The 15,772-nt window shown below is 37.3% G+C and overlaps 1 protein-coding gene across 6 annotated transcripts in view; it reads left to right on the top strand.

Annotated features, from left to right (window-relative positions):
• The window catches only part of CDC42SE2 (CDC42 small effector 2), an 80,917-nt gene extending 67,021 nt beyond the window's left edge, over positions 1-13,896 (top strand). For all 6 annotated transcript variants that reach the window (XM_062019197.1, XM_062019194.1, XM_062019196.1 and 3 more), the window contains 3 exons: positions 7,331-7,432; positions 12,053-12,170; positions 12,584-13,896. In XM_062019197.1, the coding sequence (XP_061875181.1) occupies positions 7,331-7,432; positions 12,053-12,151 (201 nt within the window). In that variant the 3' untranslated portion in view covers positions 12,152-12,170; positions 12,584-13,896. The remainder of the gene's footprint in view (positions 1-7,330; positions 7,433-12,052; positions 12,171-12,583) is intronic.
• Positions 13,897-15,772: the final 1,876 nt, after the last annotated feature.

Genomic DNA, 15,772 nt, shown 5'->3' with positions numbered 1-15,772 from the left:
TAGATCACTTTGTCCTCAAGTTACAAAACATCTGTCTGATTGATGGCAAAGATCACAGAGAGTAAATTACTAGATTAAAAGAGATTGCTTTCTGCATTGAGTTAGCCTGGAATTAACATTAGAATGACTGGTAATAGAAGTCTCAAGAAAATGGTTTCTGTTTGATGGTTATATGTGAAAGAAAAGTCAAACATAATAGCTGTGAGCCTTTATATAAATCTAATCCAAAAAACAAACTAGCAAACCAATATTAGCAAATCACATATCACTGTTTTTGGCACTCTCTCCATGTTGGATGTATGAGCAGACTAGCTCCTACTCATGAAAACAAATGCACTAGGCAAGTACAGAGGAGAACCAGGGCATATTTCGTGTTTGCATTTGACCTGTCTACCATAAGAACGACCGTTGTGATTGCTGTACTGGGATTTCTTTTATTTTAGCAGAGTTTGGGATTTGGATTGTTGCACTATGCAAAGGTGCATTAACTCTAGATCTCTTAGTGTGGCAAAGGTTTAGGTGATGCAGTTGCAAGTTAAAAACATACTTAACTATGTTAAAAAATTACTGTGCTGTTATTTAAAAGTCAAGCTTGCAAAGAGCTGTGGTAGAGGTTGAATTGGTTTTTACTGCATTTGATGGTGTTCTAATTATTGAGATAGCAGTGACTGCAAAACTAACGCTCTGTGTTGTAGAGAAAAGTTTAAAAGCTGTTTAACTTTCTAGTGTTTATTAATTCACAGTCATGTTTCTGCTTTGAAAAGAGCCAAACTTTTGGCAGTAATTCTGCAAAACAACAATAGCATCCAGATGGATCACTTACTTCTCTGTTCAGTAGAGAGAGAGTTTCCCTCTAGGCAGTTAGCAAATAAATTTATTAAGCCTTGAAACAGGCTTGAGAGAGGAATTAAATGTTCTCTAGTTACATTCTTGCCAAGAGAGATAAGCCTATTTTATGACAGTAATCATTTAAGAAAGGAGAAAACTTTTTTTTGCCGTAGCTAGGTTACTGAGCCTGCAAGCCAGCAGCAAACACAGCTGACTCAAAGAAGGCAGTCCTGGTAGGTGAATGGGGCCCACTGAAGCCTCAGACGATGCTGCCATAGGACACTTCAATGTAGAATATTAAAAGTACCTTGAATTACACAGTCTGCACTCACTTTTAGAGATTTTTTTTTTAATAGTCTTAAATTAGAGTCTGATACAAGACTAGAAAATGAATCTTGGGAAGTTGATGCTTTCACTTCTGCATCAGAGGAGGTGCCAGAACTTGGTTTTTTGTTTTGTTTTTCCTTCATTCTGTGTCAAGACTGTTTTGAAGTTAAAATACAATATATGTTTTTCGTCATTTTGTTCAGAAAGGATGACTATAAAGTACAGGGATTACACCTCAGTAATGAGATTTTCTGCATGTGAGTCTGTGGTAAGCTTTCAAATTTTGTATTGAAAAAACAGAGAAGCCAAAGTAACATGTCATCAAAAATAATATAGACTTGCAGAATACGGAGGAATGATCACAAATTTGAGCCAAAGTTCCTCTTCTGCAGAGAGTTAGAATGAGAGACAAAATAACTATGTCAAAACAAAAAAGATGTGCCACTTGCTGTTATCTATATCTCTGTGTATCCAACTTCATATCAACTTGGATCTGATTGGAAATGTGTTGCACAAGATTAGATAGATCAGATCACTGTACAGTTTCCTTTCTAATTTAGTTTACCATGTCTTCAATTTTTTGGAACACAGATAAATACAAAATTAGACAAAAATGCCTTCCATGAGATATATATATATTGTTACGTAACACATAAATATGTGCAATATATGTTTACTGCATATAACATAAGACAAAACTCTTTATATATGGAAGAACAGTCATGAAAAATGACACTTGTAATGTTTTGATAAATGTTACAAAGTTAGGAAAATGTTATTCTTGCCTTAGATAGCTTGGTGATATTAACAGATAATAATAAAATGTTCTTCTCAATAGAAAAGCTTTATCTGTGTTAGTTTTAGAGAATCATAGAATGGTAGGGGTTGGAAGGGACCTTTAGAGATCATCTAGTCCAACCCCCCTGCAGAAGCAGGTCCACCTAGATCAGGTCATACAGGAATATGTCCAGGTGGGTTTTGAAGACCTCCAGATAAGGAGACTCTGAAATTTTTACTTTCAGTGTGAGCTGCAAAGTTCCAGTCTGTCACCACAACTGATTTGTTGTTAGTGTAGACATGCTCTGTTCCCAGTAGTTGACTGTCATTGTAGGAAGCAGATATTCTGTTGCCTGGTTGCTTACAGTTTACTTGACTGGCATACAAAGATATAAAAAGCAAGGACAACACACAGCTGGGCAAAGAGTACTGCCATGTGGAAAGAGCTGGCAGTTTTTCTTGTGTATAAAGTGGAGATAAATTAAATGGTTGATGTATGCTATATGAATAGAATTGTAATAAAGCACCATGGTTTTCAGAAACTCTGCATGTTCACGATACGGCAATAACATCACCCTTTCTGAATTTCTTCAGTTTCCATTATGTTATGCTTAGAAAGCACGTTCCTCATCTGCATCCACAGTGCCACTTCCATTTGGGGGCTGACTGGGCCTGGTATGGAGACTTCTGCAGGTAAAATCCACACAGGCTTTCGTGTGGCAGAGTCCTTTGAAGTGTTGTGCATCCCTTAGACTTGGATTTGGGCTGTGTATCTAGCATATATGTCAAAAAGTCTGGTGGAGATTTAGCAGAACATGCTTTTCTGCCAATTAAATAGAATAGATTTCTTTGCTTTTCATGTCCAGCATATATAGGTTGGTACTTGACTGTGGGATACTCATAGGAATACCTTGTGATTGTTTTATGATGTTCCATGTGACTTCATTTGTGACTTCTACTCTTGACAGCTGCCAGAAAAATAATTGTCAGGCTGCTGAGATCTAAGTGACATCACTCAAATATATTTTGATACATTTTAGGCTTTGATGATACTCGGCATGCCTTTTCTTTTTCATTTTTGAGAAGACCTGTCATGAAGGGCAGAGAGGGATGCATAACCATGTAAAGGGGAAAAGACTGTTTTTAATATGTGTAGAGAGGCAGAGAACTTGTCTAGTTCAACACTGTTGCCATCCCTATGAAGTGGCTTCCAGCCCAGCCTCTGGACAAAACTTGGAAATAGTAAAAAAAGAAAATTGCTTCTTTCCTGAAAGCAAAAAATAAAGGGGAATAAAATGGAAATTTTTGTGCCTCTGGACCCATCTATGGCCACTAATTATTCCACTTCTCACAGTAAGTAGTTATTTGACCTACACAAAATCTGTTTTACTAAAATGCTTGAAGCAGATTGAATACATGAGTATAATTAGTTTTGGGGTTTTTTTTTAAACAGAAATTTAAGACCATTTATTGAGAGTTTAAGGAAACTTGCAGGGTTGAGATAATTTCTGTGTAATGTTGGTGGCTTTCTGAATTCTGGTCTTGTACTTCGAAAGACATACTACTCTGTGAGGGCATCAGTCTCAGATTAAGAATAGAAGTGACATTAATTATTTCATTACTATGGTAACTGCAATGCAATCCAATTTGCATTTAGTATATATTCAAGGCAAAGCTTTATCAGACAGACACACACCACACACACACACACACAATGCAATCCAATTTGCATTTAGTATATGTTCAAGGCAAAGCTTTATGAGACACCCACACACACACACATACACACACACCCCACCCCCCACCTACACACAGAGCAATCCAAATTCTGCAGAACAAACTGAGTAAAGCCATTAAGTGAGGACATTTCTTATTCCACTTCCAAGATCCCTTTAGAGGTCTTTTCCTCTCATTCTATTGTGCTTCTTTCCTCTCCTTTCCCCTTAGTAAAAGGGGAAGTACATCGGCACAAGGCAAAGGGGGTGGTGGGGAAATGTCAAATACTCCAAGTCATATTTTATTCCAAATATTTCAATAACTTGACACAAACTAACCAGAAAGATAACAGACAAGTCCGCTAATCAGAATGTGATCTTTCTTTTGCATCCTTCCTGCAAAGAAAACAAGAAGCACAGATACAGGACATAGGGTCTCATTGCAGTTCGGCTGCCAAAGTTGGGACATTACATGTGTTCCATCTGAATTATCTTTAAATCAAACCTTTAGATGATACACTCACTATTCAGGTGTGTGGATGCTGAAGTCCTTTGCAGTGGCATCATAAAGATGCAATTGTTCTATAGATAACCATTATAGTCAGCTCTCATGACAACAGTGGTTAGTGGTGTGTATATATATTTAAAGGCTAATTATTTATGTTCCGTGTTTTAATTCTTACTATGTATAGGACTGTGGTATTGCATGTATTCTTACAGGTACAGAGCCTCAGAAAATGCAACTTAACAATAAAATCCTGGCAAAGCTAATGTCTATGGTGTCCACTGTACAAGCTTCGTAACCTTTCCATGCATGTTCCCCTACTCCTGTCTCTTGTGTTACGTTTCTCAAAAAGAGGTGACTTTACATCATTCTCCATGTCTCTTCACCCATGCCAGTTGGTCATTTTAGTTCATTTCAGTCATTTCAGTTTTGTCTATGGAAATGGCACATCCTAGTTGGTTCATCTAGATTGTAGAGCAGAACAGTTGGTTGGAGAACCATGACATGCATTAGATGTTTTTTGTGGTCTACTTCAGAATGGCTCACCTGGTCTGTTGGCCTCAGTGTCCGTTAGCAATGGGAGTGTGTCAGCTAGTCTTGCAGTCCATCTTCACCCAAAAGAAGTGGAATTTTTACACTCCTAAGATTACTCTGAAATTAAAATTGAAACATGGTAAATGGGGACCCACAAAATTGCTTCAAAAGTGTGTTCAGGATCCAAGCTAAAAAGCTGCTGTAAATGCAAACTGAATACTACTACAGGAAAAAAAACCAAAACAAAACAAAGTTTTATTTGCTTTCAGAGGGAACTACTTTGTGGTCTTAATACAGCAGAGCATTTAAATATTGTTCCACTACTTCAAGATCACATCAGTCGGCACATGCCAGGGTGTAACTTGCTGATGGCCTCAGATAAGAAATTCACTTAAGAAGTAAGATGTGATGGCACTTCTCTTTAACTACTAGTTACTGGTTGACTAGCTGATAATTATTGGAGAATCATTTACAGTCTTTCACAAGATCTAGATCTCAGTTCTGTTACTGGCATGCCAGAGACCTCAGCAACAAGTAATGGAGGAAAATGAATTGTCCAAAGAAAGAGGTTGATTATTTGCAAAACTTACAGTTCCAAAAGCTTTGAGATCATCTACGCTTTCTCTGCACCCAAACCCCGCATTTCAAATTTATACCTAAACCAAAAAGTCATGGATATATTGTTCACACATATTAATAAGTCTGTCTTTGCTGTCACTTTTTGAAAAGAAGGAGAAGGGCAGCTATTGCACACCAGAAACAATTTAAAATGTTATCGTTTTTAACTGTGTTTCACACAACTCTCTACAGCTTCTTTCTGTGTCAGTCACAGCATATTATATTAGAAGCAATATGCATTTAAAATAATCATCAGACCAGATGGAGATGACCCTCATCCTGAATATGTCAGATGAGGAGCTCATCCAGTGGAAACAAACCTGGTGGGGGCTCTTTCCCATATGCTTTACTAGCTGACATTGTGCATAACTTAAGAAATTGTTTGCGGTAAATATAAGTGAGCTTGAATTCCAGATTGAAATACTAATGCATTGGTGCGACATGGTAATGGATTCTGTTGTGGTTATTTGTGGCTCTTTGAACTTTAATAATGTTTTCTGTAATTGAGGCATGTCAGTTAATTTCCACTTTTTTTTTTCTCTCTGTGAAAGACGTCAAACTACATGAAGATGTTTTTACAGCTATGACTATTCTTTTGGTTGGTCTTGTCAAATGTGTTTGGTGACAATAGTTGTGGCATAGATTGGGTCATTTTGGTTTGCTGTTCCTATGGGGATGTTCTATGTGTTTCTCCACACCCCAGCTATTAATATGGTGCATTAAGGTACTGAAACATACTGAAATCTCATTTTATACATAGGTAAAAAGTACAGGAAAGGATGAAATTTGTTTCATACTTTCTGGCTAAACCCCATAGTTGTGGGCTCTGATTCATAAGGATTTAATCTCTAGCTGTGTTTCACTAGCAGCTAGCCCACTTATGAGACATGTACCTTCATGTCTCAAGTCTGTGTGATCTTACAACCTCATTGCAGAAATGAAGAAATGGAGATCCTTTTAAAAACAAGACTGAGTGGACTTTCTGATAATGAGAAGCTTTTAATTGAGTTCAAGTGGTTTCTTAGTTATTACACTGTATTTTGTATCACACAACTTAAATCGAGGTATTCATATTTGGCTTTGTGGCAATTGTTTTTTGTTTTTTTTCAAGTACGGGATACGGGCATAGAGTGACTGCAGAGTACATGATTTATTCCCTGTAAGCTCCTTGGCTCTAAGCAATGAAGTTAGGCTTTTCTTGTTTCATTCCTTCAGATGCCATGCTTAGTTGGAGGCAGGTAACCAAAGCAGCTTTAACCAGCAGAAGTCCGTACTGGCTCCAGTTCCTCATTTGCGTGTTACTACATCAATAAAAAAAGAAGAGCTGTGACTGAAAAAAGGGAGGCAGAGGTTAAGCAATTCTCACCTTCAGTCTCGTGGCAGAGGAAACAGAGTCCCTAATCTGATGTCCTGCATTACTGTCACACTGCACCCCTTCAACCCTTGCGACCACGCAAGACTGGAAGTCATCTGAGTACACAAGGTTCAGCAAAGATATGTCTGTGACTAACCCTGATCACACTCAGGGCATTGTTCTGAACATCACTGTGAATTACATTACAAATACTGACACAGATTCCCATGGCATGCAAATCAGAAATTCTGTAAGACAGCAGTTTCAGAGACTCTACTAATACCCTTTGATCCATAATTCTTGTTTTGAATGACTAAACCTCAAATTTGATCTGTCATGTCATGATTTAAATGCAAATATCAGTGGAAATGTTGGAAATGTGGCTTTAAAAACAGTGGGATGTAATAAGGTTTCTTACAAATATTTGTTGGCCCAAGTGTTAGGAGTGGTATCAGAACTGGTCTAACTGTCTGCCATAGATCCTCCAAGTAAAATCAAAAGATGGAATTACCAATGTCTGAGATAACCTGGGAATCTGGACTCTGCTTTTGAATTCTATGAAAATATCTTACGGCATATGAAGTTTTCTATGGACAGTTAACTTCACATTTATGACACTTACTGGATTTGCCTTTTCGGTGTCTCTCACTTAAATGATTTCTTTGTTTTCAGAAAAGACGACGGCGCATTGACCGGAGCATGATTGGGGAGCCAACAAATTTTGTTCACACAGCTCATGTGGGATCGGGAGACCTGTTCAGTGGAATGAATTCGGTAAGCAAAAGTAGATGAAAGAATATTTCACCTTAGACAGAATACAGGGACACTGTATAGGTATATTGTGACCAAACCAGTGAATCTTTCAGCTGTAAGAAAGAATCTACAAAACTGAAGAACAGCCAGGCCATGTCTTGCATGTTCTGAACACTTGCATTCAGGATTATAGGATGTAACTTTTAAAATTCCTTTTTTGTTGACAATATTTAAAAAAAATCATTCTGATGATATGTATAAACCAAAGTGGAGGTCTATTTCAAAATATACTTGAGTATTTTAGACAAAACTTTTAAGAGTGCCTTATAATTGACTACATTTCTTAAATGCTTTAAGCTATTTTAAATATAGTTCATGTAAAACTTTAACTTATCTTGATTTATGGCATGCAAAAATATTTTTGGGAGTGCTTGCTGATGTTTTTCTATGCTCTGTAGCCCTAACTGCAGTGTGAATTATTTCCAGAGCAAGCAACAAGGTGACAGGCAAGGTTTTGTGGCTTCCTGTAGATGACAAGAGCATAAATATTTTTACATCTCTGAACACGAAAAACAGAAGCTAAGAGAGATACTGAAAATCAGCTTATGAGAATAGACTTCTTTTGTACAGCTTCATATTTATGTGAACTGTCTATCTGTTTTTAAGGTCAATAATATATAATCTAGAAAAGGGTTGTTTGTAGGTAATGATGAAAAATACTTCCTGACCTTAATGGTCCACTTGAAAGGAAAAGAATGTTATGAGATTTAAATTATGAAAAATGCTTCTTATCAAAGGAGAAGAAAGAGTTCTGCCAGATGTATCAGAACAGAGAGCAGAAAAAAGGGACGGTTTTAATATAGGCAAGTGAGGTCATTTGTAGTTTCAACTAGTTCACAGCTTATTGACACAAAAACTCCTGTAACTCTGTACATATTGAGGAAAGGCAAAGCTAGAAAGTCTGACATGACAAACACACTATGTTTTTTCAAAGATAACATAGTGAATTGGAAACGATTTATACTGAAACATCTGCAAGCAAGTTAAATGGACAAACACAGCTTCAGCTTGATAAAATTCAGTTAAAGCTGATTACTTAATGCAGTAAATTACATTAAAATTTAAAGCCATTATAAATTGAAACAATAAAATTAGCAGTTCTCTTTTTTATTAAAGAATGGCTTTTTGCTGTTTAAATGTTTACTCCCCCTCCTGTGAGAACCTTCCTCATTCTCACAGCAGAGCTGTCTCATGTGAGGTTTGTGGTGATTGCCTGAAGCTTTGCTCTTTCACCTCAGACTTTTTTCCTGCTTGCCCTCAACTTTGCCTTGTGTAATAATCCAGTTCTCCAGACAATAGGTAATCATTATTATCTCTACACAGATATTTTAATTTTGAATGCTTTTAACTGTCTTTCACTTCTTTTCATTTGGATAACTTGCTGAATCAGTAGCCAGAGTGATATTTCTGTTACTAGATAGAAAGTATCTATATAGAAAAAAAGGGCCTTTTTTTTCCCCTCTCTGTCTTCAGAAGCCCAAATATCTACTTTTTCAGACTACTTACTTTCCTACCTCTCCTGTGATGACTTAAAAGGAATTATTGCACCCAGTCTCATTGTTCATTCCCTGCAATGTAAATTCCAAGATTTTGGTGTTAACCTCCACATATTTTTCTACAGCTTCATTTTGTTTATAATATGGACATTATAGTCCTCCATGAACCTCCTTGTGCCTTCTCTTTTCTGAATCACACAGTCAGAGAATCTTAAGGGTTGGAAGGGACCTTGAAAGATCCCTTTGAAAGATCCTTGAAAGTCCAACCCCCCTACCAGAGCAGAACCACCTAGAGTAGGTCACACAGGAACTCATCCAGGTGAATTTTGGATATCCCCAGAGAAGCAGACTCCACAACCCATCTGGACAGCCCGTTCCACTGCCTTAGGAGGACCTCCTGCAATTTGATTAGTTTCCCATGTAAATTTAGTTCTCCATCCACTATCTGCTCTGTATCTTTTTTTCATCAACATTGTTCTTCATTACATAATCTTATGATTTTGAGTACAGTAGTTTTCTGACTACTGAAACATTTCACTTTTTTGTTTGCCTTGTCTGAAGAGTGCCCCACCCCTTTGTCAAAGGTACCTGAACAGTAAGAGACCTCTATGCACTGTTTCTTTCTCGTTCCCATCACTTTCTTATTTTTCCTTCACATTCCGTGGTGAAATCTCTCACTTTATTCTTCTGCTTCCTTGGTTTAGACTTTGATTTCATGTATTCTATCCTTTTCTTAGTTTTCCGTTATTTTCTTTCTTAAGGACCATCTGTGCCTAATTCTAAAAGGGAGAGAAATAAAAGGAAAGGAAATTAATGAGACAGATGAGACGCGCAGCAGATTGTGTGATCTTTAATTGGTGCAATCCTCTTCCTTTTCCAAAATCTTTAAATCCCTATCCTATCTAAATTAGACATGAGGGAGAAGGGCCATGCTGTTACATATCATCAAAGGGAGGCAATGGCATCTTTGAGAAAGCAAAAAAAACCCCTGCATTTAATATACTTGTTCTGGTAGCTCAGACTGCCTCAAAAGGAGGATGATTTAGAAAGAATGCCACCTTGTAAGCCTACAATTGTTAGATCTGCTCTTTTGCTCAACATTTTTGACATTGTATGTCTCCTGTATGAGTTTTCATATCAAAAATAGCCACTGAACTGTGAATCTAATCAAGTTTTCTATTTGCTGCATTCCCTTTGCTTTAGGTGTAAAGCAGCCTCCGCATTTTAGACTGACACTTCCATACCCACTAACACAAACATCTATATGTGTGATGGTGCCAGAGAAACTAGTCTAACCTTTAGAAGCAGTACTCATAAAGATTTATAGTTTAGTCTTGCAATTTGCGTTGCTGTGCCATTCTCCAAATTTTTAAGTCACATAGGCCCGTTGTCAAGCTGAAAGGCTTGGAGATGTGTTTTCTAGTTCTTTTTCACTAAAAGTACAGTTCAATCAAGTGAAGTCATTCTTGTGAGTACATTAACTTCATTAACTTGCAGATTAGTTATTTTCTGAGGAGGAAAAAAAAAAGATTAAATTAAAACTCACTTTGTTCCAGTGTGCAACAGAAGATGCTTGGTGAAGATGAAGAGCTTAGTGAAATGTATATGTTCTTAAACACTAACCCATGAATGTAGTTGCCCTTCTCCACACTTCTTCCTTACTGAGTTTGTAGTCTCTGATGTCACACGCCCTAGAGTATTGGTTGTGAATACTTTTCCCTGAAAAAAAATGTGAACATAACACTGCTGTTCTGCAGCTGGGTCACTTATTTGAGAAAAACACCAAGATTTTACATTGTGCTTAAATACATTAAAAACAGATCTTTTGCACAGTACTGCAATATACCACACTGCTGAAGACAAAGATTCTAAAATAGACTCCTTTTTTCACATTGATTTGGGAAAAAGCATGTAAGAAAGAGTTGTGCCAGTTCACCTCGTGTGTGTGAGATTGTGTGTGTGTGTGTTTTGCTTTGCTGTGGAAAAGAATATACTTATTTTGCCTTTGGAGACAAGGAAAATGTCATGTGAGCTACGTGGAAATGTTTATCCGGTGCTGTTTTAATACAGCTTTCTATTGATGTTTTCAGGTCTTTGTGAAGGATCTTAGATGTAATAATTGCAAGTGGTGCCCTGCAGGCATAGGCTTTGCTGCGAGTTCAGTTTCAGAAGCTGTGGCCTTGAATGAATATGTTATTTTCTGCTCATTGTGTACTTGTTATGTATGCTGTAGGGTGCAGAGAAAAAAAAACCAAAACCTTCAACGTTGGAGTTGTCCTTCTGTGGGCACTTGGAGATTATTATTTTGACTTGTGCAAAACAAGCAGGGAAGAAGGACAGATTCCCTTCCCTTTTGTTGATAGAGGCAATCAAAGCCATAGAGGGATATACATGTCTTGAGGCAGGGAGGTTCTTTGTGTATTCATTTACATCAGTCTAAAAATACTTTCAAGTGAAATATTTCAATGTGGATTTAAACAAGAAAGGCCCTGCCATTTAAAGGAAAAGTAGCAATTACGTAAATTGATAAATAAAAACCTTCCACAAACCAAAAGCTCCTTTCTAGTTTAGAAAGTGCTTTTTAATTATTTGAAGTTAGTGAAGTTAGTTACAGTGCAGATACTATCCAGATATTTTGTGAGTTGTCTATTACGTTTTTAACGTAATGGTGTCAGCCGCTCTGGTTTCTCATACTTGGCAAAAAACCGTTTTCCATATAACAAGACAAATTATAGCTTGTCCAATGGAGTGAAGTTGGATACAAGCAAGAGGTTTGATTTCATTTTATTTTGAATAATAAAGTAGGTCAGTGAAAGCCTGAATCAGCCGGTTTTCTCTGGGAGACAGGAAAGACAACTTCTGCCTCAGCACCAGTTCTTCCCTCTCTCCTACATAGCTGCCTATGGAAGTGAAAATGCCAGTAAGCCTACGCTGCACATGTCTTCATGCAGCAGTAAATGTAGCTTTAACAGTAAAGGAGCATTTGGAAACCAAGCTTAAAAAAGAAATAAATTTGAGACAAGACACTATAGCTCATTAACTGCCTTTCTTGTTTTCCCTGCACCCCTTTCCTTTCTGTCTCCAGGTTAGCTCAATTCAGAACCAAATGCAGTCCAAGGGAGGCTATGGAGGTGGCATGTCTGCAAATGTTCAGATGCAGCTGGTAGATACAAAGGCAGGATAACCTTGGGGAAACCTTTCCAGTAAGTATTGTGCTCTGCTTTTTAGGCACTGTGGGATAATTAGCTCCCTATAGATAGCTGTGTCTTTATGATGTCCAATTTCAAAATGCATTTCCGAGTGAAAAATTCGGTATCGTGTAAGCATGTTAATTCTTTTGCACAACAAATGAGAAGTTGTCCAGACTGCATCAGTTTGTGTGTAAGCCTGTTTTATACCCAAGACAGTAATGTAGACAAATCTTTACAAGTGTAGTTAGTTGTGTGACAAATTTCAGAAGAGTTTTGGGGTACGATTAGGGTACTATTTTAGTAACAGTTCCATCCATTTAAGCAAAACATGTGGCATTAAGTCAGTGAAAAGCAATGTTACTCTATGGAAAATGGTCAATCAGAATATTGAAAACCTGGTTTAATGCATGTTTTCTCTCTTCCAGGCTTATCTGAGTTCCTGTACCTTCTTTCCTGTGTCTCCTCTTTTGCCTTGGTGACTGCTTTCTGTGCTTCTAACAAGAGAAGTGATGGCTCGTTGTTCACTCTTTGTGATTACTCCAGTGAAAAGTTGCTGTTCTGCTCTGATGATGCCATTTATCAGATTGGTCCAACCGTGCCTTTCAGTGGCATGCACACATTTGCCTCTACCAGTATCACAGATGTAGAGCTTTTTAGGATTTTTCTTAGTTTGTTTGTTTTAAGGCAGATGAAAGCACCAACCTTAGCTTCCCTCATCCCTCGCACATACTAATACACAACATTGTGTTATTTTTTAGTCTCTACTTAAGTAACTTAGAAATGAGTTCCCATTACTGTATTCGGTCATGTATTGTTCATACTCATTTTTGAAAGGTCTGGGACCGGCAAGCACAAATGATTATTTCATACAAAATCAGCAGAGTAGATGCCCGCATGCTTTGTGAGGTTGCTTTGTATGGTGGCCTGCTTGGTGCTAGAGGAATAACAGAAAAAGAAAAAAAAAAAGAAATAAGTTGCTTTCCGCAGACTGGTGAGAAATTTTGCTGTGGCACCAAGTCATGCCTGTTTCTGAAAAAGGACTTGTAACTTAGCTGCTTCAAAGTTATGTCTTTATTTTAGTTTTTATCCAGCTGGTCTTGAAATAATAAAGAGAGAGCTTGCATCCATGAGGCATTTGTTGTAAATGTTCAGTATATTTATTTTGAAAGAGCTGACCTTGAGACTGTAAACCAGTGTAGTACCGTATCTAAGTGTTGTGGAAGCGCTTTAGTCTATTTAAAAAACGAAAAGCATCATGTTTGGCTGCTTCTTTTTCTTTCTACAGTTCTTAATTTTAAGCTGGATGGTCATTTCCAGTAGCAGCATGTCAGACTGCCTGCAATATTAGCTGAAAAATTTAGTAGACCTCTCTTTAAGTAGTTGGCAGTTTCTGTGTACTGAATATTTAGGGGATATTTAGGGGATATTTAGGGGCCATGGAAGTTGCTAAGAGCAACATGCTAATCTGGCAGGACAGATGCCAATGAAAACAACATACAGGGTGACTTTTTACAAAGTCAGTAAAACGCCTTTTGCTCAGGTTCCAAAGCATGTTTCTTTCACACGTTGTGAAATTGTATTTTAATATTGCACTGTTTTCAGATTATGTCTGTAAATGGCCTCTTTGTTTTTCCTCCTTGTTGGTGGTTTGAGAGAAGTCAATGGTCTGAGACCTGGCTGAGTTAAATTTTTATGTGGAAAAAAGAAAATCCAAATAAATAAGGCATAGCTGAGCCGAGTAAGATTCATTTTTGTATGCCAACAAACACTCATGCATTCATGAATACGAATTGCTGTCATAAATGATTCTTTATCCTTTCTCCATCCTTTCTCTGATTTCACATTGCAACAGCTGTCAGGTTGATTTAAACACATAAACCTACCTGCGTTCCTCTCTCAGTTTGCAAACAACATACAAAACACAAGGCTGTGGAGGTAGTTTGCCTTCCCTAAGTTGTATTCTGGTGGTAGGTGTCAATTATCTGGTTGAATAGGTTGAATTAGGTTGGATAGTCTTCACTGATAAAGGTACTGATTCATGATGACAAAAGGTAAAGATGTTCAGTTTTTCTGGGTGCATAAACACATGGCAGTGCAGTGATTTTAATTTTTTTTCTTGGGTGTCAACATTTCTGATGCCACTTTATCAATCAGTCTAAAGAATACAATGATTACAACATTTTTTTAACTTTGACATTGGTAACAGCAGCCTAAATTTTCTTGCCAAAACCTACCTTGCACTTGTCAAAATGTTTTCAGCTCAATAGCCAGGAGAAAAAAAATTGACATATTTTTATAACAGACATACTTTTTTTTGTACATTGTGTTCATTCTTGAATAAAGTCAGTTTGGTGTTGGCTTGTAGATATTAAAAGGAAAGTATTGACTTTGATTCAATAAATGTTTTCTTTCAGTTGGTGGCCTACTCTCTTTCTTCTTCATAAATGTTGTTTGCATTACAAAAACACTTGCAGCCTGCAGGCATATTTGTGGTGGAAACTCCCTGAAGAGTAACCTGTCAATCAGTGTCAATTAGTAGTTTGCAGCCTTGAGGTTTTTTCAGGCCACTTGACCCTTTTGTTACCAAGTTGATTAAACCATCATTTTATCAGCAGCTTTATTGCACTGATTTAGCTCGTACACCAGGGGCTCCCACAAGGATCTTAAAGGGAAGGTTTCTTGAAAGATCCGTTGGAAACCTTTGTATACAGGTTGTGTTTCCTCCTGACTGCAACTGGTGTGTATGCTGCATTCTTGATTGTGACACAGCTTTCTGTGGTGATCAGTAGAAGACTAAATTGTACAGCTAATCATCATAACACGCACATCAGCATTAAATACACGTGCAAGACACAATATTGTCTAGTCTGTATTTTGCTCAATTTTTATCTGTGACTCAGAGTTAATTCCTTAAGCACTAATTTGCTACTTTAAACTTCATGCTAAATTGTTTTAAAGACTGATAATTAGTTCTTTAGCTCATGGCAAGTTCTTGAAATTGCCAGTTGAGGGGAAAAGATAGGTCTAAAAGGCAAGAAAGATAAAGATGAAGTCACAAGATATAAATCAACTGGATTTGGGTTTTTTTTCTTATTGAGGTTATAGAAGTTCGGTACTGTCTACAAAGGTGTGTCTTGGAGAGCAGGTGTTTAATATAACCCTCTATACAAATAAAGAGGTTTGACCTCTTAAAGAAGGAGCCAGCTGGTTTAGCTGCCTAAAACAGCTGTATAACTCGATTCATCCGTTTTGTGCCTTTTTAAATTTTCAAATGAGAAGGTGCTATATTAGCAACCAGGTCTCTGAACACAGTCTGATCATTATTTGATATACCAAAAAAACTCCACTCTTCAGATCAAGAAAACTGTTGGGAAATCTCGCCCTGTCTCCGTAATGACACATTCTTGCCAAGTACATGTTTCATCACAACATGATTATTATGATTTCACTATTCCTTGTCTCTTTTTTTCTTTTTTTGGGGGAGTGGAGTGGATAGTGTCAATTGCTGCCTTTTACCGCTGTTCTTATTTTGTGTGTATGCATGTGAATAGGGCCCTTTCCTGGAGCATAGGAAGTTATTTTTGAGGTTTGTATAGATCTTCTGCATTGTATTG

The sequence above is a fragment of the Colius striatus genome, chromosome Z (genome assembly GCF_028858725.1).
Source record: "Colius striatus isolate bColStr4 chromosome Z, bColStr4.1.hap1, whole genome shotgun sequence".
In the NCBI taxonomy this organism is placed as follows: domain Eukaryota; kingdom Metazoa; phylum Chordata; class Aves; order Coliiformes; family Coliidae; genus Colius; species Colius striatus.
This window is presented reverse-complemented; position numbering and strand designations above follow the sequence as displayed.